The 24,531-nt window shown below is 42.2% G+C and overlaps 1 protein-coding gene across 1 annotated transcript; it reads left to right on the forward strand.

Annotated features, from left to right (window-relative positions):
* Nucleotides 18,013–24,195, forward strand: PANX3 (pannexin 3). The gene is made up of 4 exons (XM_003130019.4): nucleotides 18,013–18,193; nucleotides 19,038–19,180; nucleotides 21,725–21,939; nucleotides 23,556–24,195. Exons 1-4 carry the CDS (start codon nucleotides 18,013–18,015, stop codon nucleotides 24,193–24,195), a joined length of 1,179 nt encoding a protein of 392 aa, XP_003130067.1.

Here is a 24,531-nt window from a genome sequence, read left to right on the forward strand (position 1 = left end):
CACCCAAAGCTCTGTCTCTGCCTTTCTATTCAGCACTGGTGCACAGAGGCCAGCTTTAGGCAACAAATGCAAAGAAGATCTAAGAAATAGAAAGACATTTCATATTCTTGAATTGGAATACTCAACCAAAATATCAACTCTTAAGTTTGTTTATAAGTGTAATGTGATTTCAAATAAAAATAACATCGGACTTTTTTTTTCAGGAGGAATATTAAAGAATAAACAAACAAGAATAGCATGAAAAATCCTGAACACATGCATTGTTTAGAAGCTAACCCTAACATATGAAAACATTATAGAGCTTCTATAATTAAAACAGGTTTAGAGTTCCCTGGTCACTCAGGGGGTTAAGGATCTGGCATTGTCAGTGCTGTGGCACAGGTTCAATCCCTGGCCCAGGAACTTCTATGTGCCGTAAGTGCAGAAAAAAAACGGTGTTAATACATGAATAGAAAGATAGAATGTTGGAACAGACTATAAAGCTCACATATAGACCCTTGAACAGTAAAAATGTAAAATGTGAGGAAGGTAGAATCTTAAATCAGTAGGGAAAAAATGGGTTCCCATTTTTTTAAATAGTGATGATACAACTGGATAGCCATATGAAAAATAATAAAATTTGATTCATTTTTCATACCATAAGCAATATAAATTTCAGATGTATTTGAATGCATATATTTATATCTCAAACAAAAATCTAATGTCATTCATATAGAGCTTCTAAAAATTGAGAATAAAAAGACCTACAACCCAAGAGAAACTGGGCAAAAGATATGAAGAGATTCCAGAGAAAAGAGAAAAACATATGAAAAAGATGATCAACTTTTATCATATAAGAAATGTACATTAAAACTTCAGAAAAAAATACTTCAAGAAAAAGTGGGGTTGAGGAGTTCCTGTTGTGACTCAGCAGAAATGAATCTGACTAGTATACATGAGGACACAGGTTCAATCCCCAGCCTTGCTCAGTGGGTTAAGAATCCCGCATTGCTGTGAGCTGTGGTATAGGTTGCAGATGCGGCTCAGATCTGTGTTGCTGTGGCTGTGGCACAGGCCAGCAGCTACAGGTCTAATTTGACCTCTAGCCTCAGAAACTCCGTATGCTGTGGGTACAGCCCCCCCCCAAAAAAAAGTGGGGTTGAGTCTTTCTTTTCCAACCATAATGAAGCAACAAGTTTCAGATTTTCCTTATGCCTCAAACAACTAGAAAAGTAAAGTATATGAAACAACTATTTTCAGACATTGACAAAAGGCAGCAGGAGAATCTAATTCTGGGGGTAGGGGTGGGAGAAGGAAAACAAATGTGATCATTCTGACTTTCTTCCTAGAGGCAATTTCCAAACAGGGGTGCCAGGAAAGGAAAGCAACAGAGCTTGGTAGTCTCACTGAAGTGAGGAGACAGATGCTGGAGCTCAGGGAGCCCAGAGCAGCTAGAATCTTTGGAGCAGAATATTGGAGCTGAGGGAGCTAGGCAAACTAGAACTCCACCAACCTGCATAAAAGTCCAGTTGAGACTTTGACTAAATTCCAAATCTGAGTACAGTTAAATTCCATAAGGCCAGGTTTAAGAAGGAAGGAGGGAAGGAAGGAAGGAAAGAGAAAGACAGAAAGAAAGGAAGGAAGAAAGAAAGAAGGGAGAGAGAGAGAAAGAGAAAAAGAAAGAGAAAAAAAGAATTAATTCCTTGGACAAAGCCAGTTATCAGAGAACAATAAGCAGAACAATCCTAGAACAGTTCCTAGAGCTCACACAGCCTGACATCTTTCAAATTCCCACCAGCCAGAGAGAAAAGATTTCAATAAATGCCTGGGGCATACCTTAGGCTATTCTAGATGTACCCTGGAAAAGCTTAAAAACAAACTTCAAAGGGTCACAGTGATTCTAAAGATACATAAAACGTGCCAGAAGAAAGTCCAGCACACTTTAAAAGAATATAATAAAATCCAGGATTCAACAACATATAATCCATAATGTCCACATCCAATCAAAAATTACTAGATATGGGAGTTCCTGTCGTGGCGCAGTGGTTAATGAATCTGACTAGGAACCATGAGGTTGCCCGTTCCATCCCCGGCCTTGCTCAGTGGTTTAAGGATCTGGCATTATCGTGAGCTATGGTGTAGGTTGCAGATGCAGCTCGGATCCCACATTGCTGTGGCGCTGGTGTAGGCCAGCGGCTACAGCTCCAATTGGACCCCTAACCTGGGAACCTCCATATGCTGTGAGAGCTGCCCTAAAAAGCAAAATAAATAAATAAATAAAAATAAATAGAATTGGAGTTCCCTAGTGGCTCAGCAGGTTAAGGATCCAGTGTCACTGCTGTGCCTCCAGCTACTGCACTGCTGTGGTTCTGGTTCAGTCCCTGACTAGAGAACTTCAGCATGCCATGGGCGTGGCCAAAAAAAATGAATAGAGTTTCAGTAATCTTCAGAACAATATCAAAAAGTCTAACATAGGTATGAGTTGAGTCCTAACAAGAGAAAGGGAAAGAAAAATATTTAAATAAATAATAGCTAAGTTTTTTCCAAATTAGATAAAAACTATATGCCCACATAACCAAGGAGCTCAATGAAACTACAAGCAGAATAAACAAAAATAAAACCACACAAAGCTACATCATAGTCAAATTACTGAATATCAATTATAAACAGAAATTTCGAAAGCAACCATAGGGGAAAAAGCACATTGCATTCAGAGGAACAAAATAAGAATGACTATAGATTTCTCAACAGAAATGCAAAAGATACAAGCAAAAAGATAATGGAATGCATCATTGAAGTACAGAAAGAAAAAAATGTCAATCTTGAATTCTATATTCAGTGGAAGCATCTTTCAAAATCAAAGGTGAAAGAAAGCTTTCTTCAAACAAACAGAAGCTTAAGAGAATCTGCTGCCAACAGACTATACTATAAGAAATGTAAAGGGAAATTCTCCAGACAGAAGGAAAAAGATACCAGATAAAAACCAGGGACCCCCTAAAATAACCTTGGAAATATAAAGTAAATGTAAACTTGGAGAGCACTTAAAATTATAAAATGTGTAGATTTAAAAAAAAAAAGATATTTTTCACTATTTTTTATTATGCTCAAAACTAAAGCAAATAAAGATGGTCGAAAAGGAACGTCATGGGCTACAATTTTAGGTCAAGTGGTGAGGTTAGGCCTCATTATGAAGGTAATATTTGTACAAATACTTGGAAAAGACATGGCCAGAGTTGCGCTCTGTAATATCAGCTATTCTAATGTCCTATTGGGTAAACGTAGCTCAGTGAAACATCCCTCGTGGGCAAAACATTTTTATCATGCACTTCAGTAACTAACTGTACCTTAACCCAAAACACTGGCTCTAAGGGAGAAAATTTTAGATATAGTGAGATCTTAAAGAAGCAAAAGAACTTTCTGAGCATTTTAAGAAATTATAAGTCATAACATTAAGGTAACTATATACACCTAATTCTGTTCTCCAAACACCTAGTCCTGGCACCTCTAAATTCCATACATTGTATAACTGACTTCGGGAAGGGTTTCTCATAAAATCATTCCTTCAAGGACTAATAAAGCTAATGTAACCACCTATACTCCACATTCCTTATTAAGGACTCTTTTTTTTTTTTTTTTTTAATAAAGTCAGACTTTTCAGCCAAAGCAGTAAGTCTGTTTGGGGAAATTAAAGCCCAGTAAGTGGATAAGTTAGAAATATTTTTAGCCAGAGTTAAGTGCTGGAGTCCCCTTGGAGAATTTATGAAATCATGATACAAAGGCCAAAATCCATCTTCTTCAAGGCCTGTTGATGCTTATGAGTATACATAAATACCTAGCAATGATTGCTTTTTCTGTGGCCAATATTCAGTAAAGACTCAGCAATGATGGTGCCTTATTTATAGATCTTCATTTAGAACTTTGCTACATCCTTCAATATCATTAATAAATCCCAATCCCTGTCCTCAATCCCACTGCACAAAATTTATAAATAGAGAAAAATAATGCTTGCTTCAGCAGCACATACACTGCACATAGGGAAAACAATTCATTATCACAAACTTCAAATAAGTCCCAGAAGGCTGACTCTCCTTGGGACTCAAGAGCAAATAAGACCTCAGGGATTCATTAAAAGTTGACTTTTCTCTAAAAACCTTTGAGGTTTCTTGTCTGAATGTTGCAACATCAGGGACAGTTCTCTGAGTTGATGTCACTGCCGAGACTGTTGCTATGGAAGCATCATTTCAAGTGCATTTCAGAGCTCTTTTTTTGCTCTGTTTGTTTTTATTTTTATTTTTATTGAGGTAAAATTCACTATTTTAAGCATTTTAAGGTATACATATTGGTGTTTTTAGTGCATTCACAATGCTGTGCAACCATCAGCACTATATAATTCCAGAACATTCTCCTGGCTGAAAAAGAAACCTCATAACCATAAGCAATCATTCCCTATTCTCCTAACCCCAGCCCCTGGCAATTATTAATCTGCTATCTGTCTCTGTTGATTTCCCTTTTCTGATCATTTCATATGAAGAAAATCATACAGCACATGGCCTTTTGTATCTGGCTTCTTGCACTCAGCATAATTGTTTTCACGTTTTGTCCATGTTGTAATATATATTAAGTACATAATTTCTTTTTCTTTTTTCAGCCACACCTGAGGCATATGAAAGTTCCCAAGCCAGGGGTCTAATCAGAAGGGCAGCTGTAATCTACATTGCAGCTTGAAGCAACTCTTAATCTCTAACCCACTGAGCGGGGTCAGGAATGGAACCTGCATCCTCACAGAGACAATGTCAGGTCCTTAACCCACTGAGCCACGTCAGGAATTCTGGATATATCATTTTTGAGGACTGAATAATATTCCATTGTATGGATATACTGCATTTTATTTATCCATGCCTCAGTTGATAGATATTTGAGTTGTTTCATTTGGGGACTATTATAAATAATGCTGCCTGAAGGTCAGCCAGAGGTGAGAGTTTAGAGTTTTTTCAGGTCTTGTCTGAGCATATGCCCAGCTGTAACCAAGTAGTGGACTTTTACGTTCTCAGGAAAATGTGGGCTCTTTTCAAAGCCCTTATTTTCAAAAACATCTCATTCCCTAGTTTTTCCTCCCAAGATTTTTGGCTAATCTATTGTTTGCTCCAACTGTTATCCCTTGTGCCAGGTGGCAATGACATACATTTTCTTTTAAACATTTTCCACAAATGGCCTCCTCCCCCTGTAGCCCCATCAGCCCTGGGAGTGTTCCATGTTAGACAAAATGGAGGCAAGCAAGCCCTTTGATAGTCTTTCAGAGAGGTCAAAACAAACAACCACAGTTTTTGGAGAATGAGGTCTGTTGTGCTCCTTCCAGTACTGTGCTTAAACCAGGAATGAAGGCTGTTGTCTTCAATGCCAACACTGAGCTGGGAGCAGGAGATACATCCAGAATAAGTTAAAATGCCATAAAGCTCTCTTCACAACATTCAGATTTTTTCTTGATTGTGTTCCCCTAGTTACTACAACCCAGAATTGCAAGCCAGTTTATTGTGAAAGTTTTTTTCCAGTTTATTTACTGTTTTGCAGATTGAAAGACTGTAAGTTCCCTACTCTGCCATCTTGGCTAATGTCACTCTGGACTCAACCCTTTTCAAATATGATATATCCCAGTTGAATGACAAATTATATGACCCTGCTAAGTATTCAGATGATAAACTTTGGAATCAGTCTGGCATCAGTACAAATCCTGGCTCTGACACTTTCCCAACTGAATGACAGTGGTAAATTTGTTTAACTACTCACTGAACTTCAAATCCTTTATCTTAAAAGAGGGATCATAAACACAACTCAGAGTTGTAGTTATGAATAAATAGTGCCATTTCTGGCACCATATTTTAAGGTACAAAGATTATGATGCAATGTGGTTTTCCCTGTCGTTACCACTGCAGCCTGAAGCCTAAAGCAGCATGGTTGGGGCAGGTATTGTTAGTGGAGAGTGTGTGTGGGTGTGTGTGGGGGTGTGTGTGCACTGAGAGGGGAATCCTATGAAACCATGTTTTTTTGTTTGTTTCTGTTTTTGTTTTTGTTTTGCTTTTTAGGGCCACACCTGCGGCATATGGAAGTTCCCAGGCTAGGGGTCCAATTGGAGCTTCAGCTGCCAGCACCACAGCCACAGAAACACCAGATCCGAGCTGCATCTGGCCCTACACCACAGCTCATGGCAACGCTGGATCATTAATCCACTGAGCGAGGCCAGGGGTCAAACACAAGTCCTCATGGATACTAGTGGGGTTCATTACCACTGAGCCACGAAGGGAACTCCTGAAACCATGTATTTTAAAAGGCAGCCCAATAAAGTAAGTTATAAACAGTATATGTAATATGATCTCATTTCAGAAAAAAAGAAATATGTATCCATATCTGGAAAGATAGACATTAAGTAGTTCAGAATATAGAGGAAATATGGTATTTTAATTTCTCATTTTGTTCTTACCTACTTATATTTTCTCACTTGCTTCATACATATATAATGCTTTAAAAATCTTTTTAAATGCTTATGAAATACGGTAATAAAATCTCATTTATCCCCAGAAATTAAATAACCCTATTTTACCTTAAAAACTAAAGTCCTATGCAAAAGTAAGTTAGAGCAAAACAGCACATTAGGCATTCCCGTCGTGGCGCAGCGGTTAATGAATCCGACTAGGAACCATGAGGTTGCGGGTTTGATCCCTGCCCCTGCTCAGAGGGTTAACCATCTGGCGTTGCCGTGAGCTGTGGAGTAGCTTGCAGACGCGGCTCGGATCCCGCGCTGCTGTGGCTCTGGCGCAGGCCGTCGGCTACAGCTCTGATTAGACCCCTAGCCTGGGAATCTCCATATGCCACGGGAGTGGCCCAAAGAAATAGCAAAAAGACAAAAACAAACAAACAAACAAACAAAAAAAAAAACAACAGCACATTACAGAGAGGACAGGATGGACCGGTGTCAGGAGTCCTAGGTACTAGGTCATGCCCAGGTCTGCCTCTTGCTCTCTCTGTGACCTTGGGTAACTTGAGTAAACTTCTTGAGCTTCAGTTTCCTAGAAGATGAAATCAGTAATGCAGCATTCCTCTTTTTCCCTATGCTATGCTGATAAGACATCAAGAAAATCACCCACCTGAGAAATACAGGTGTACAGATTTAAAAAGCTCCACATTGAGAACTATGTCTAGATACTCATGTTGCAACAGAAGAAAGGGTGGGGGAAAAACTGTAATTGCAATGTATACATGTAAGGATAACCTGACCCCCTTGCTGTACAGTGGGAAAATAAAAAAAATAAAATAAAATAAATAAAAATAAATAAAAAGCTCCAAACTCTAGCAGTGGTTCTCTAATATTAATGTACACCAGAACCAGCTAGAAAAGCTGTTAAGACTCAGATTACTGGGCCCCATCTCCAGGTTTTTCTATAGGTCTGGGCTGGGCTTAAGGATTTTTTTTTTTTCTTTTTACTGCTGGACCTGTGGCATATGGAAGTTCCCAGGCTAGGAGTCAAATTGGAGCTGCAGCTGCCAGCCTACACCACAGTCACGGCAACGCTGGATCCTTAACCCACTGAGCAAGGCCAGGGATGGAACCTGCATCCCCACAGAGACAATGTGAGGTTCTTAACCCACTGAGCCACAACAGAAACTCTGCCCTAAGGATTTATATTAAAGTTCCCAAGCAGTGCTGATGATGCTGGTCTGGGGACCACATGTTGACAACCACTGAACTAGAGGCAAAGAAAAAAAGCAGAGAATCTTCAGGTTCAAGTTCCAAGTCACCTTTCTTAGTTTTGTGACTTTGAAGAAATCTCTTCATCTATCGGCATGAGTTCCTTCACCAATTAAAAAATACACACACACACACACACACACACACACACACACACACATATTATGATTCTTGCTAATAAATACCATCTGCCCCCAAGATTTTTATGAGGATTAAAAGATTTAAACTTGTGAAAAGAATGCATAAACTCTACTGAATTATGCAAATAGCATTAATTATATAAGTTAGGCAACTAAAGTAGCTAGAATTTAAATTATTTTTATTTTAGGAAATACATCTCAGACACAAAGATGTCTGTCAGTTTAGATTCCCAACAGTGAAGATTCATGCTTCTAGAAAGCATGTCTGATATTTGAGTCCTTTGCCACTGCAGATGAAGATAACAGTGCCTTAGTTAGGTACCATGAGATGAATATGTAAATAATAATAATAGTAAACAACATAAGAGTTAAAATTTATTGAACACTTACTATTTACCAGGTATTGTGGTAATTTAAACCTTACAATCCATGAAATAGCTGCTATAGTAATTCCCAACCTGTAGCTTTCTAAAAAGCTGGGGCTTCAAACAGTCAAATAATTTGCTCAGGGTCACACAGCAAAGATTAGAAACAGGGTTTTTAAACAATATGCTTACAGTGCTCTTTGTTGATTCATCTAATTTAGACATTATTCATTGATTCAGGGCCTAGAGTAGTAGCTAACCCATGGTAGTTATTGCATCATGTTTTGCTTAGGAAATTACTGCCAATTAGATTTGATTGGGATTTAGACCTCTTATATTCCCCCACCCTCAGTTTGCTTCTCTCCTCCCAATGTGGGTATATCACGATTTGCATTTCTCAGCACTTAATGTCTGCTGTGCTATGGTTACATTCCCTTACTTGCTCCATTTTATTTTTTCCCAAAGTAGACATGTCCTCACAGTTTCCTATGTGCCTCTTCTTAATAATTCCATATACTTCAATATCAGGGGTAGAAGCTGACATGAGAAGAAGTCAGGGACAGACAGACTTCTTGAGACCCCAGTACAAAGGGCACAGAGCAGAGGGGATCTGGTTCCCCACTTAATCATTTCTCTTTTGATCTGTGAGTGTCATATTCTATTTCTAGTTCCACCTACTTCTAACCTGACCTAACCTGAATTTGCCTGAGCTCCTCTGAGCACAAAAGGAGCCATAGACCTCATCTTTTTTTCTTAGTTCCCTTATTTTACTCAGAGTAAGTTATAACCCAAGCCTGATATGCCCAATTTTTTAAAAGCTACAGACTTATTCTGATTCTCTAATTTTTCAAGCTACAAAATTCTCAGTTGCTATAATCTAACCTTTCTCTAGTAGAACAATGCCTTCAACCCAGAGTCAGAGATGCTGGCTTTTCAGCAATTATAGGACTTAAGCCCAATTACCAATTTGTTGGATTCAATTTCATATGCAGAATAAACCTAGTTCTTGGCCTAAATACACATAGTGCTATATCCTATTTCTTTTCATCATTTTAAACAACAAACATATATACAGTTTTCCACAAATATGTTACTGTAATAGCATGCATGTTTTTTCAGATGTGTATAATTCCTTGTTCTTTATTCATTTCCTTCCTCATTGACTACCTCAGGCCATGCTATGGACAGGCCACATGCAGGCACTTAACACAGTCTTCACGGTCTCCTTTTACATCTGTGTGCATTAAAATTCAATTAGGAGTCCCCCTTGTGGCTCAGTGTATTAAGAACTCAACATAGTCTCCATGAGGATGCAGGTTCAATCCCTGGCCTCTCTCAGTGGGTTAAGGATCCGGTGGATCCAGCATTACTGTTGCTGTGGCTGTGGTATAGGCCTGCAGCTGCAGCTCCAATTGGACCCCTAGACTGGGAACTTCCATATGCCACAGTTGCAGCCATAAAGAAAGAAAAAATTCAATTAGCCAAGCTCCATCAGTGCTGATATGCATGGCCTGTCAGGGTGCCCATCATACTCCTTTAAGGAATGGCTTCTCAAGCTCTAAAGTGTTAAGTGTACTTTTTTTAATATTACATTTTAATATTATATAAGCTGTGCCTACATGTTAACCACAATAATGAGATTTGGGGGAGGAGTTCTGTATAGAAGTTTTTAATTCCAAATCAAACTTAAATCTTGAAAACCGATTTTTTTGTGTTTATAAAAGTCCGTCATTTATAACCTCGTTTCAGATTTTTTTGCTTACAAAATAACATATTTCTTTTTAATAAAATACAGATATGTCTCAATGAAAAAGTAGCATTATAAATGTAAATCACATTGCTTCTAAATACCACTGGTTTGATTAAACTATAAAATGAAAAAGAAAAAAAAAAAGGAATGGCTTCTCAGGAACTCCCACATGATGCTTTCACCCCAGCTACTGCCCTCTGATTCACCTGGTAACTGACCTCCCCAAAGTGGGCATTAGATCACAGAGCCTCAAGTCCAGGGAAAAACTAAGGTCAATCTCCAGACGTCTAATGACAATTCACGTTTCTATGACAGACCTATTAAATGTTAACATAGATGTTTTTGTGAAAAGTAACTATATTTTCCCCAAAAAACCCCACAAAAATGTAGTGAGAAGAGTGACACTGCTTTATATAAGTTTTGCAAATCTCTTTAATTCCCTTAATAAAAAAACAGATGGAATCTCCTATCTGCCTCTGCATTCAACCCATTGAAATATCACAGATCATGTAGCCTCCAGAAAAGTTTACATTCATGAAAGAATGAGAGTTAAAGAGCACATAGTGCCAACATTATTATGAAAATTGTTTTGACCTTGCAGATCCCCTAAAAGGGCTTCAAGGACTCTCAGATTTTCCTGGACCTCACTTTGAGAACACTTGCTTAACATCCAATAGACTAACAAAAAAAGTTTTTTTGTCTTTCGTCTTTTAGGGCCGCATCCACCGCATGTGGAGGTTCCCGGGCTAGGGGTCAAATCGGAGCTTCAGCTGTCAGCCTTCCCCACAGCCACAGCAAGGTGGGATCCAAGCCACATCAGCAATTTACACCACAGCTCACGGCAACGCCAGATCCTTAACCCACTGAGCAAGGCCAGGGATCAAACCCACATCCTCATGAATGCCAGTCGGGTTCGCTAACTGATGAGCCACGACGGAAACTCCACTAACAAAAAATTTTTAAGTTGAATGGTCTGAACTTTTGATGAAAATGTAAGAATAAAGGAAACTTTGTGCACCACAGCCATTCCAGGAGCAATATACCACTTAAGAAAAGTTAAGTATTTGCTGCCCTATGATCTAGAAATTCTAGTCCTGATGTATTGAAATCTCTTGTAGGACCATAAGGGGAAATGTGCATTATTTGTGGAGCACAGGCAAAATGAATGCTCATCAACAGGCAAGCATGTAGATAAAATGAAATCTTTTGCAGCAGTAGAAATAACACATTATCTGTGTACATAGCAACACAGATGGACTTTAGAGATACAGAGCTGAGTAAAAAATAAAGAGACAATAAAACATAAAATCACTTAAATGTATTCTAATTATAATGCACAGACTTTCAGGCAAAGTACAGGCAAATGCTCCTGCAGCAAAAAGTAGAGGAGGCTGCATTAATTACAAAAATTGGAGTTCCCATCGTGGCGCAGTGGAAACAAATCCAACTAAGAACCATGAGGTTTCAGGTTCGATCCCTGGCCTCGCTCAGTGGGTTGAGGATCCGGCATTGCCATGAACTGTGGTGTGGGTCGCAGACAAGACTCGGATCTGAGGCTCAGATCCTGCGTTCCTGTGGCTCTGGTGTAGGTCGGCACCTGTAGCTCCGGTTATACCCCTAGCCTGGGAACCTCCATATGCTGCCGGTACAGCCCTAAAAAAAAAAAAAAAAAAAAAAAAATTACAAAAATTATGTTTTGTGGATATCAGGAAGTTGCGGAAGAAATGACAGCAAGATGAATTAAAATTCCCCAAGAGACAGAATGATTTGGGGGTAAGAAGACAATTTCCAGGAATTTATACCCTGGAGAAATTTTCTGCTTCTGGATGCCAACTCACCGTTGGTCTTGGTCCAAGCAGAGGGCCTCTGTGAGGGAAAAAAAATGAACCACCAAGCTTTTAGTGGTTGTTGCAAGGGTGGAGTGACAATAGGAAATTTGAGAGACTGCAAATGCTTGCCTGGTTTTCCCCATAGGACATTTACTGGGTGCTGGGACTAGACGAAAAACTTCTAAAATGCAAAGTGAAATCTCCTACACTCCATGGTAATTAGGAAAGAAATACACTGCAAAGGAAAGGGCCCTACATTCAAATCACTAACACAGACTCACTGAGGCTGTCTCTTCTTCAAAGCATTTGCCAGACTGAGAAGCTAAATGCAGTGGGAGGATAATGAGCTAAACTGAAATCCTCTGAATAGGATAATAGACCCTCTCACAGTCTCTCAGAATTTAAGGAACAAAGACCTAACAGACTCAATCAAAATCCTGGGGAGATCAGGCTCTAGGAATAGGAAAAACTAAATGTACACTGAATCTTAGTAAAACTCCAGTTCAGATCCTGGTTGGATTCAGTGGTCAGCTCCTTACCCTGTATGCCTAATAGAAGAAAGGGGGACCGTCTTTGGTGAAAGACATCATCCAGAGCATCTCTGGTCCATATGTTCCCTCATCCAAAATGTTCAGCATACAATGCAAAATTTCAAACAGCAGTTTTTGCAAAAAGTAGACAATAGAAGCAGATCTACAGATTACCCCAATTCTGGAGTTAGCAGAAAGGATTTTAAAATTACTCATTAATATGATCAAGAAAATAAAAGATGGATGAATTAGGTGAAAGTATGGAGATTTTCACCAGAAAACTAGGATCTCTAAAAAATAATTAAATGGAATTCTCTGGAGTAATGACTACATCCTGGTCCCGACGAGGCGTGAATTACACAGGTGTATGCATTTGTAAGAATCTGTGTATGCATACTTGAGCTTTGTGCATTATACTGTACATAAATTTTGCCTTAAAAGAAAAAAACTGTAAACAAGTATTGAAGTATAGTTAGTGATGTGCATGCTGAAATATTTAGGGAGAAGGATATCAATATTTACAATTGGAAGTGTATCCAAAAGAATATTAATGGATAGAGGGATGAATAGATAAACATGTAACAAAGCAAGCCAAGTGAAATACTAATGATAGAAGAAACTATTACAGATGTTTATTGTAAAATTCTTTCAACTTGGCTCTATCTTTAAGTTTGTTTTTTTTGTTTGTTTGTTTTTTGTCTTTTTAGGGCCCCACCCGGGACATGTGGAAATTACCAGGTTAGGGGTCAAATAAGAGCTGTAGCTGCCAGCCTACACGGTAGCCAAAGCAACACCATATCTGAGCTGTGGCTGAACCACATTTGCAACCTACACCACAGCTCACAGCAATGCCAGATCCTTAACCTACTGAGCAAGGTCAGAGATCGAACCCTCATCCTCATGGATACTAGTCTGGTTTGTTACTGCTGAGCCACAACTGGGACTCCTATCTTTAAATTTTTAATTCCATATAATGAGAGACTATTATGAATGATGGTATGCAAATAAATTTGACAATTTGGATGAAAAATGGACAAAAAATTTAACTTATTTAATGTAATGGTTTAAAATATTCTACAAATTCTTTGACACTCCCTTAAAAAGGTGGAGCCCAATTCCTCTCCCCTTGCAGATAGACTGGATTTCATGACTTCTTCTATTGAATAGGAAAGAAATAGAGGTAGCAGTGGCAACTTCAGAAATTAGGTTATTAAAGGCACCATGGCTCCTGCTTTGCTCTCTCTCAGATCATCAGATGAGAGGTGGAGAAGAGGCCCACATGGGAAGGAACTGAGATCTCCTGCCAACACCCAACAAGGAACTGAGACTCCCAGAAGATATAAATTAAACATATATCTGGTGATGGTCTCATATGCAGAATATAAAAACAAATTCTGCAGATCAGAGTTCCTGTCGTGGCTCAGTGGAAACGAGTCTTTTTTTTTTTTTTTTTTTGTCTTTTTGTCTTTTTGCTATTTCGTGGGCCGCCCCTGCGGCATATGGAGGTTCCCAGGCTAGGGGTCGAATCGGAGCCGTAGCCACCGGCCTACGCCAGAGCCACAGCAACGAGGGATCCCAGCCGCGTCTGCAGCCTACACCACAGTTCATGGCAACGCTGGATCCTTAACCCACTGAGCAAGGGCAGGGACCGAACCCGCAACCTCATGGTTCCTAGTCGGATTCGCCAACCACTGCGCCACAACGGGAACTCCAAACGAGTCTGACTGGTATCCATGAGGATGCAGGTTCCATCTCTGGCCTCACTCACTGGGTTAAGGATTCAGTGTTACCGTGAACTGTGGTGTAGGTCGAAGATGAGGCTAGGATCCTGTGTTGCTATGGCTGTGGCCAGCAGCTAGAGTTCCAATTAGACCCCTAGCCTAGGAACCTCCCTATGCCATGGTTTCGGCCCTAAAAAAAAAAGACAAAAAAAAAATTCTACAAATCAATTTTCAAAAGCCATACAACTCAAGAGAAAAGCAGGCAAAAGACATAAACATACACCTCACAAAAGAAGATATCCCAATGGTCAAAGTGGCCACCTAGGTGTTCCCATTGTGGCAAAGTAGAAACAAATCTGACTGGTATCCATGAGGACGCAGGTTCCATCCCTGGCCTCACTCAGTGGATTAAGGATTCAGTGTTGCCCTGAGCTATGGAGTAGGTCGAAGAAGTAGCTCGGATCCTGCGTGGCTGTGGTGTAGGCCAGCAGCTGTAGTTCCAATTAGACCCCTGGCCTGGGAACCTCCATACGCCGTGGGTGCAGCCCTAAAAAGCAAAAACAAAAAACAAAAACAAAGTGGCCAACTACATTCATCGTCAGAGAAATGCAAGCTAAACCCCAATCCAATGCTATTACACACCTTTTGAAATGGCAAACAAATTTTAATTGCAAAAATGTAAGGATATGGAGCAAATAGGACTCTCACAAAGCGTTGATAAAAATGTAAATTAATACAACCACTTGGACAACGAATAAAGATAAACATATGCAAAGCATTGTGACTCAGCAGTTCCAATATACTAATTCTCTTTGGTATATAACCAACAGAAATGGCATACACAGGACTTCCCTTGTGGCTTAGCAGTTAACAAATCTGACTAGCATCCATGAGGACACAGGTTCGATCCCAGGCCTTGCTCAGTGGGTTAAGGATCCAGCGTCGCCGTGAGCTGTGGTGTAGGTCACAGATGCGGCTCAGATCCTGCACTCCTGTGGCTGTGTCATAGGCCAGCAGCTACAGTTCTGATTAGCCCCCTAGTCTGGGAACCTCCATATGCTGCAGATATGGCCCTAAAAAGAAAAAAAAAAGAAGAAGAAGAAGAAATGCATACACATATTCACCATAAGACACAAATTAGAATGTTCATAGTAGCCTTATTTTATTTTATTTGCTATTTTTCTTTTAGGGCCACATCCTTGGCATATGAAAGTTCCCAGGCGAGGGGTTGAATCCGAGCTGCAGCTGCTGGCCTATGCCACAGCCACAGCAAGGTGGGATCCGAGCCACATCTGCAATTTTTTTTTTTTTTGTCTTTTTGTCTTTTTGCTATTTCTTGGGCCGCTCCCGCGGCATATGGAGGTTCCCAGGCTAGGGGTCGGAATCAGAGCTGTAGCGACTGGCCCACACCACAGCCACAGCAATGCGGGATCCGAGCCACGTCTGCAACCTACACCACAGCTCACGGCAATGCCGATCGTTAACCCACTGAGCAAGGGCAGGGACCATACCCGCAACCTCATGGTTCCCAGTCGGATTCGTTAACCACTGCGCCACAACAGGAACTCCTGCAATTTACACCACAGCTCACGGCAACACCGGATCCTTAACCCACTGAGTGAGGCCAGGGATTAAATCTTCATCCTCATGGATACTAACCAAAACTAGAATCTCAAATGTCTATTGAGAATCTCAAATGTCTGTTGGTGAATGGATAAACAAATGGTTGTGTTTCTGTGCAATAAAAAGGAATGGAAATCTGACACACACAACATGGATGAATCGCAGAAATATGTTAAGCAGAGAATCCAGACATAAAAAATACGATACATATGATTCCATTCACATAGAGTACAAAAACAGGCAATAAGGTGGATGATTCTCATAGATGTAATATAGAGCAATAGAAGCTAAACACAAAAAAAGTATATACATACAATTCCATTCCTATAAAGCATAAGAAAGGCAAAACTAATGTATGCTACTAGAAGTGAGGATAATGATTACCCTTTGGGAAATGATGGTTATTAGAAAGGAGCACAAAGATGACTTCTGGGGTGTTAACTAAGGTTGCGTTTCTATAAACCAGATGAGAAGTTATAGGACTATACACTTATTATATGTACATAATAATGTATGTATATTAGTTTCATCAAAAACAAAGTATTTTTAAAAGGAAAAAGAAAATTCATGCATATAAACCAATAATATTTAGCAAAATACATTTGACAAAAACACACACAGTGGAAAGAGACAGAAATGGGAGTGTGGAGAGGCTAACGGGGAATAGAAGTAAAGGATCATTTCTCCTGCTCCCAGGCCTGGATCGCTGCAGTTAGTACACGCAGGGCAGCTCCGAATCAGAGTTGGCCTCCAGCCTGTGGATGGGGAGAGAGGCATTGCCAGCCCAAGCATTTGTGGGCCCAGGAATAGAGGCCCACATATCAAATACCTAAAAAAATTAGAAGTTATAAATCAAGCTAGCAAACTGCTAAATAAACTGTGCTCTATCTGCCTACCTTGATAAACATAGACACACACACACCCCTTAATAATGATCGAGAATGCCAGGTTCACATTTAGAATCCTCAATGTGAGGATTCCCAGCACAGCTAAGTCCCATATTGCAGAAAGCCTCACAATGACATATGTGGATACCCAGGATTTCTAAATTCCATCCAAACTCCCACAATAAGCCATTCCTTAGGCCCAAGTGTGCACACCAGCCTCATGATCTACTAATGGGAGGATGCACCCAAGAAAAAAGCCTGCACAGGCCCTGGACGCAGGCTGGGGCCATCTGGGCAGGGGCTTAGAGTGCCCCAGGTGCCGGAAGAGTGGTCTAGAGCAGGTGCATGGGCTCTGAATGGGCACATCCTCTTGGCCCCATGGACTCTTTGCCTTGTGGGAAGGCCACAGACAAAGGAGACCAGCATGAAAGCCAAGGTCAGGGCCTCTCCTGCCACATCTCAGGGCAGTACTATAGATCAGAGTGCCCTGTGGCCCAGTGATTGCTTTTTCCAAAGTAATTTCACCAAATTTAAGTGAGTTGGCATTTACTTTACAGTTTACAAAGCATCTTCCCACACAATACTCTTCATCAATCCTCAGAATGTTATACAATCAATATACCATTTAGTAGATGAGAATACTGAGCCAAAATGACTTCCTGCAGTCACGCAATAAAAAACAAGTACTGCTAGGTCTCCAGTGGGAGACTTTTCCCTCCAAATTTCAAAAATCATGTTCTATTACTCCACACTGCCACCCATCCCCCTGCTTTCTAGAGAACTGATGGGAGCTAAAAATAATTTTTTTAAGAAAGGGTAAATATACGGAAAATGTAAATAAGCAGTTGAAACATTTTAGAGAAGGAACAGAGGCAGGGAAGGGAATGTAACACCAAATACAGATCAGTTTCTGGGAAAGAGCCTGGCCCCAAGCAGAAATCATCACTGGGACAAAGAATACTATGTAGGAGCAGCAACTCTAGCTAAGTCTTAGGGGCTCCATTCCCACCCCAAACCACAAAATGAGGGCCTTCAGCATATTCAAGCAATCTCCACCCAAATTCTACACCAATTACATGGGGGGCCTGCTCCACAGCCCTCCTCCCTCCACCAAAAATACTTTATTAATGAGAGGGCAGCATAAAGCCACTGGCTGTATCTGCTCGGCGACAGTCCTGAGGGCAGCCTGGCACCAGCCCCAGATGACACCGGACCCTCCTCCAGTGAGGACCCACTAGGCTAGGCCTGCCTCTAATTACCAGGTGCCTGGCTCAGGGCCTGGCCAGTTATTTAAAGAACCAGTGCCCGCTCCTCACACAGATGTCCATGAGGCGGGGCGGGGTTGCAGGCACTGTCTGCTGAAAGCCGGCTACCTGAAGCTGCCAACTCCTGACTCCACTCTCCTAGAGCCCTCCTGCCACCTCTGCGTCCCAAGCTCGGCAGCATCATGTCACTCGCACACACAGCTGCAGAGTACATGCTCTCGGATGCCCTGCTGCCCGACCGCAGGGGCCCCCGCCTCAAAGGACTGCGCCTGGAGCTTCCCCTGGACCGCATGGTCAAGTTCGTAGCCGTGGGCTTCCCCTTGTTGCTGATGTCCCTGGCATTTGCCCAGGAGTTCTCCTCCGGTAAGTGGCTTCCAAGACCCAGGGTACAAGAGAGACTCACTCTGCCTGGTCCCTTAAGTGAGACAGGCACCGCACTGGCTGAATGACTTGGGCCAGGCATCTCCTGAAAGGCAGACTGTGCATCAGTTCAGGGCATCTGCAAAGCAGAGACACCAAAACACTTTGAAAGTCATTTCCAAAATATTGCAATAAAAAATATTTAGTGTTAATTTCAGTATGTATATTTTTGTGTCATTGAAATAATTAAACTTTTATTTTGATTTTCGTGTAGATGAAAGAGATTAGGATCCTATAATCTTTGCAAGACTTTTGACCTCTAGGGGTCTTAATTAGCCAAGCTTTAGATAAATCCCTTATCTTCTCGTAGCCTCCTTCCTCCAGGGTTACTGACTTGAGAACATAAGTTAAGTGCATGGCATAGCCTGGCTCATCACAGGTGCTGAATAAATCCATTCCATTCTCTCCATGAACTGCAGCTAAACTCACAAACATTAACAAACACACATATCTAGTGTTCCAGGTGCCAGATTAACTCAGCAAATCTGCCCCTTTATTAAAGACAAAGTGGACTTTCTGAGACTTGGGATTTCTGCCTTTCTTCTCTGGCTGTTTGGTGAGCTTACACCCTTTCCCAAGGAGGTTTGTCCCTCTCCCACTGCCTCGTCATTCACCCACAGTGCTGAGCCCAGAAAACTGGGGCCTGGGAATAAGAAATTGCCTGCCAGATACAAAAATTAGCAGAATGGACAAGGCCAATCCCGAAAAGCACTTAGCTGCATGTCCCCTGGATTCCCATCCCTCCACCCCAACTCAGGGCTGCCTCAAAACTGTGTTCCTATTCCAGGGTCACCCATCAGCTGCTTCTCTCCTGGCAATTTCAGCATCCGGCAGGCTGCCTACGTGGACAGTTCCTGTTGGGACTCACTGGTTCACCATGAACAGGATGAGTCTGGCCAGTTCAAGACAAAATCCCTCTGGCCTCACAAGGTAAAGCGGGCTGGGACCTTACCAGGCCGACTTCATGGCCCAGTGGGGGAGAGAGGTGGAACTGCCTTGTTCTGGTCTCTCCTGCCTCTTCGCCACTTGCCCCTGCTTTTATATTTTGGTCATTAACTTTCATGTTTCAGACATTCTTCAAATATCTGGTAATATTTGCTCACCCACTTTAATGTGATTGCAAGTTTTGTGCCTAAGGTTGAGGCTGTCAGTTTAAAGTAATCCTTTTGGGCCATTGCACAGGGAAAACCTCAAATATTGAAATCTACAATCGTTTCTTTTGGGTTGATCAGTTTTCCCAGGAATTAAATCCCTTATTTATGCAGAGGGGACAGTCAAGCTTGGCTGTCACTTCCTGGGAACTCAGCCGCAGGTCTCAGCATTCAGTATTCACTCAACTTATCCCTTTTCTCAGAATGGTCCTCCTGCCTTCAATGGACTCATGTGCAGAATCTTTCCAGTTTAATATTTCAAAGAACAAACCACAGGACTTCTAGGAGAGGGAAAGAGTGGTTGGCTGAGTGCATCATGTTACAGAAAGGATCCGTGTGTCTATTTTCTCAATATTCCCATCTCCAACCCCACCTACACCCCCATTTTTAGACATACCTCGTATCTCCAATTCCTGAGTCTTCCTTTTCTGTGGTGAAAAAGAGCTTGGCTGCCCCCACCTCAACTCTGCATGCTCCTCTCAGGCTGGCACCTTCTCTCATGCACCTGCTTCCCAGGTTTTAATGCTTTGTTATTCTGGTGTCCTCTCCTATTTCTTTCATCCTTATAGGATGATATCCTTTGGGTCCCTTTATTGTCTTTATAGTGTGGTTTCATAAGGGAGCAGAAGTAATATGGATGCTCAATTCACATTTTATCTTTTGTCTTTTGTTGTTGTTGTTGTTGTTGTTGCTATTTCTTGGGCCGCTCCCGCGGCACATGGAGGCTCCCAGGCTAGGGGTTGAATCGGAGCTGTAGCCACCGGCCTACGCCAGAGCCACAGCAACGCAGTATCCGAGCCGCATCTGCAACCTACACCACAGCTCACGGCAACGCTGGATCGTCAACCCACTAAGCAAGGGCAGGGACCGAACCCGCAACCTCATGGTTCCTAGTCGGATTCGCCAACCACTGCGCCACGACGGGAACTCCTCAATTCACATTTTAATCAGAAGTCATTCATAACATTTTCTAGTTATGACAATGTGCAGGGCCTCAAAATGCCATAGTTCGAGGACCCAGACCAAATCAGAGACTTAGTAAAAAGAGTTCATGAGATGTCTGTCCTTGAAAGTGTTAAAGCAGGATCTAGATGGCAAGTTCCAGGTACATGCCAAGAGAGGATTCGTGTGTCAGAAAAGAGTCAAGCTGTCTAATCATCACATCACCTGAGAGCTCTTTAAGCCCAGATTCTCTGGCTTCACTTTACACCTACTGAAACAGAAGCTCTAGGGGTGACGAGTTTATTTTCAAGAAATGTCATTTCTTAGGAGTGAAAAGTTCTAATTTTTTCTCATGCCCTAGAATACCTTGCCTAACCTGTCTCTCTAGTTTAGTTCCAAAACACACACACAACCAAGTATGCAACCCTGTCTCTTTTTCTTTGAACTGTCCTCTAAAAAGCATCCCAGGAGTTCCCATCGTGGCTCAGTGGTTAACGAATTTGACTAGGAACCATGAGGTTGTGGGTTCAATCCCTGGCCTTGCTCGTGTGTTGAGCATCCGGCGTTGCCGTGAGCTGTGGTGTAGGTCACAGACGCGGCTCGGATCCCCAGTTGCTGTGGCTCTGGCGTAGGCCAGCGGCTACAGCTCCAATTCGACCCCTAGCCTGGGAACCTCCATATCCCGTGGGAGTGGCCACGGGATATGGAGAAATGGCAAAAAGACAAAAAAATAATTAATTAATTAATTAAAATAAAAAGCATCTCTGGTTCAGGAGATGCCATGGTCAGTAATCGTTAAGGGAATAAGATCCAAAATCAGACTGCCTGGCTCCAAACCTTGCTCACTCACCTTAGTAGGTGAGTAACCTGTACAGGTTACTTCACATCTTCATGCTTCAGTTTCTCTGTCTGTAAAGTGGAGATACTAACGTACCTACTGATAGCACCCTTGAGGAGATGGGATGAATAATGCACATGAAGCACCTGGCACAAATGTCACTTAACAGAACCTCTTCAAGTAGAGTTTTTACTGTGGGCAAAATAGTGGGTCCAACCTGTTAGGTGTAGTGAGTGTTGAGGAAATATAAGGAAGCAGTCAGAGAAAGAAAAGTGGAAGATTGAGAATGAAGACCCTCTCTCCTAGGATGCCATGACCACCACTGGCCATGATCTCTAGTTAGCCTAGTTTGCTATCCAAGGTAACATCCAACATGCATGGGGAAGGGGGAGGAAGCTAGCTCCCTTTCCCTCTCTCTCTCTCTCCCCCCACCCCCTGACCCCCTGCTCAGGCAGGAACAGGAGTGGGAGCCCCTCACTCAGCATTCTCTCCCCGAGGTCTCAGCCCCCTGGGCCCCCTCCTCAGCTCACTCTTGCCCCACAGGCTCTCCCCTACTCCCTACTGGCCCTGGCCGTGGGCATGTACCTGCCAGTTCTGCTCTGGCAGTATGCAGCCGTGCCAGCCCTCAGCTCAGATCTGCTGTTCATCATCAGCGAACTGGACAAATCCTACAATCGTGCCATCCGCCTGGTACAGCACATGCTGAAGATCCAGCAGAAGAGTTCGGACCCCCATGTGTTCTGGGATGAGCTGGAGAAGTGAGTTGTCTCTCCTACTCTTTTCTGAGAGACTCTGTCAAGCACTAAAATGATATCCTTGCAGAGTAATCTTTAAACTGTCTTCTGTGCCATCCTTCCCAAGAATTTAAAGTGCCTAACACATCATCTCCTTAACTGTCTATCACTTCTGTACAGAGAAAGGAAAAAGGACTCTGCCTTCAGTTTACAGCTGAACCCACTGAGACACAAAGGGGTTGTTAACCTCTAAAATATCACTTTTTCAGGACCTGGAATAGTTTCTTCCAAGGCCAACACTGAAAGAAATATACAAATTCTCCCAAATAGTTTTCCTTAGGCTTTCCACACACTGTCATCAACTGCTTTCTCAAACTTCTTGTGAACTACCAAGTGACAGAAACCTTCCACTCCACCTAGGCAGCCTCTTTCTTTTCTCCTGAACCAACCATTCATTTATTTAAGCATTCGTCAGTCGCACACTGAGCACCAGACACAGCTCTAGGTGCTATGGATATGTTGAGAGGGGGCAGAGGCTTATATTCAATTGAGGGAACACAGACAATGAATAAGCATAACACAATGTAGAGTATATGGTGGCAGATAAGTGATGTAAAGAAAACTAAGGCATGGAGTTCCCTGGTGGCTCAACGGGTTAGGGATCCAGCATTGTTATTGCTAAGGCTCAGGTTGCTGCTGTGGCGCAGGTTCAGTCCCTGGCCTGGGAAATTACATATGCCCAGGCTCAGCCAAAACAAAACAAAAAACAAAAACTAAGGGCAGGGTAAGGGACTCAGGAAAGCTGAGAGGTGGGGTGAGGGAGGGAGGTGCAGCTTTAAATAGAGTGGCCAGGGCCAGCCCCCTGAGCACAGTTGAGCTAGGATCTGAAACCATATTCTGCCTCAAGTTTGTACCTATCTCTGTTCTCTGGAACAGTTCCTTTCCCACCTATCTTTCTGAACCCTATCTGCCTTTTGAAGGCCAGTCTGAGACAGTATTCTCCACAGAGGTTTCTGAACACTCCAGCCCACACTGTTAGTGTCCCTTCCAACTTTTACAGCTACCGTAGTTTGTGGCCATCATTTTAGCAACAAATCAAGCATTGTTTTTACTTCTTATCTGCAAGGCTCATCTGCCCCTTCCCTACAAGCCAGTTTCTAGGCTTCAGAGCAGAGACCAGGTTCCATGTACCTAAAATACCACAGCTCTCAACAAATACTTGTTAGCACACTTATTTTTATAAACTGAATGAACTGGCCTAAAAGTGATACACAAAGTAAACAGACTGAGAACCAGAACATGGTTACCTAGACTCCCAGTCTAGGGAGTCTTAATGCTTCCTGAGGATCTGATTTCAGCTTTTATTTAGATTTAGTCTGCAAAAATCCAGAGTGACCATTCATTATTCAAAGATCATTCACTGGGTTTACGGCATTGCACTCATTTCTTGGAGAATTAAGATACATTCACATACCTCTTTTTAAAAGGGGAAAGGAGTGGTTATGCTCGAAGGCAGATATCTACATGAGCCAAGAATGCCATGTTGGACACAGAGGTTCTGTTACTTCCCTACGTGGCCTCCTCAGGGTACAGATCTAAATGGTCCCTCCTAATCATGCCTCCTTTCTTCCCCTGCCCAGGGCTCGGAAGGAACGATACTTTGAATTCCCCTTGCTAGAACGGTACCTGGCATGTAAGCAGCGCTCACACTCACTAGTGGCTACCTACCTCCTGAGGAACTCCCTCTTGCTCCTCTTCACCTCGGCCATCTACCTGTACCTTGGCCACTTCCACCTGGATGTCTTCTTCCAAGAGGAATTCAGCTGTTCCATCAAGACAGGGCTGCTAAGGGACGAGACCTACATCCCCGATCTGATCACATGCAGGCTGACCTCCTTGTCTGTCTTCCAGATTGTTAGTCTCGCCTGTGTAGCAATATACACCCTATTGGTTCCAGTGATAATGTACAACCTCACACGGCTATGTCGGTGGGACAAACGACTCCTATCCATCTATGAGATGCTCCCTGCCTTTGATCTCCTCAGCAGAAAGATGCTGGGATGTCCCATTAATGACCTCAATGTGATCCTTCTTTTTCTCAGAGCCAACATCTCTGAGCTCATCTCCTTTAGCTGGTTGAGTGTCTTATGCGCACTGAAGGACACAACCACCCAGAAGCACAACATCGACACAGTGGTTGATTTCATGACTGTATTGGCTGGCTTAGAACCCTCAAAACCTAAACATCTCACCCACGGGATGTGTGATGAAAACCCATAGTTAAGAAACCGTGAAGCAAGACATTTTATGGAAATTAAAAATCTCTCCCCTTCTTCACAATCCTCCCACGCTGATATACAAAAACATCCGCTCTAGGATTGCTAAGCTTGGATTTAGCTGAATCATACGTCAGTATTGTTATCCCAAAGGTGAGAAGATATAATCAATACATGGAAACACATCTGAAAGTTGGAGATAAAGAGTTTAAAAACTAGGGAGTTCCCGTTGTAGTGCAGTGGAAATGAATCCAACTAGGAACCATGAGGTTTCGGGTTCGAGTCCTGGCCTCGCTCAGCGGGTTAAGGATCCAGCGTTGCCATGAGACGTGGCTCGGAT

This window comes from Sus scrofa, chromosome 9 (assembly GCF_000003025.6).
Source record: "Sus scrofa isolate TJ Tabasco breed Duroc chromosome 9, Sscrofa11.1, whole genome shotgun sequence".
In the NCBI taxonomy this organism is placed as follows: domain Eukaryota; kingdom Metazoa; phylum Chordata; class Mammalia; order Artiodactyla; family Suidae; genus Sus; species Sus scrofa.

Coding starts and splice junctions, on each gene's coding strand:
- PANX3 (XM_003130019.4), top strand. CDS start 18,013: ATGTCACTCGCACACACAGCTGCAGAGTACATGCTCTCGGATGCCCTG. Junction 19,181..21,724: donor AATCCCTCTGGCCTCACAAG/GTAAAGCGGGCT, acceptor CTTGCCCCACAG/GCTCTCCCCTACTCCCTACT. Junction 21,940..23,555: donor TTCTGGGATGAGCTGGAGAA/GTGAGTTGTCTC, acceptor TCCCCTGCCCAG/GGCTCGGAAGGAACGATACT.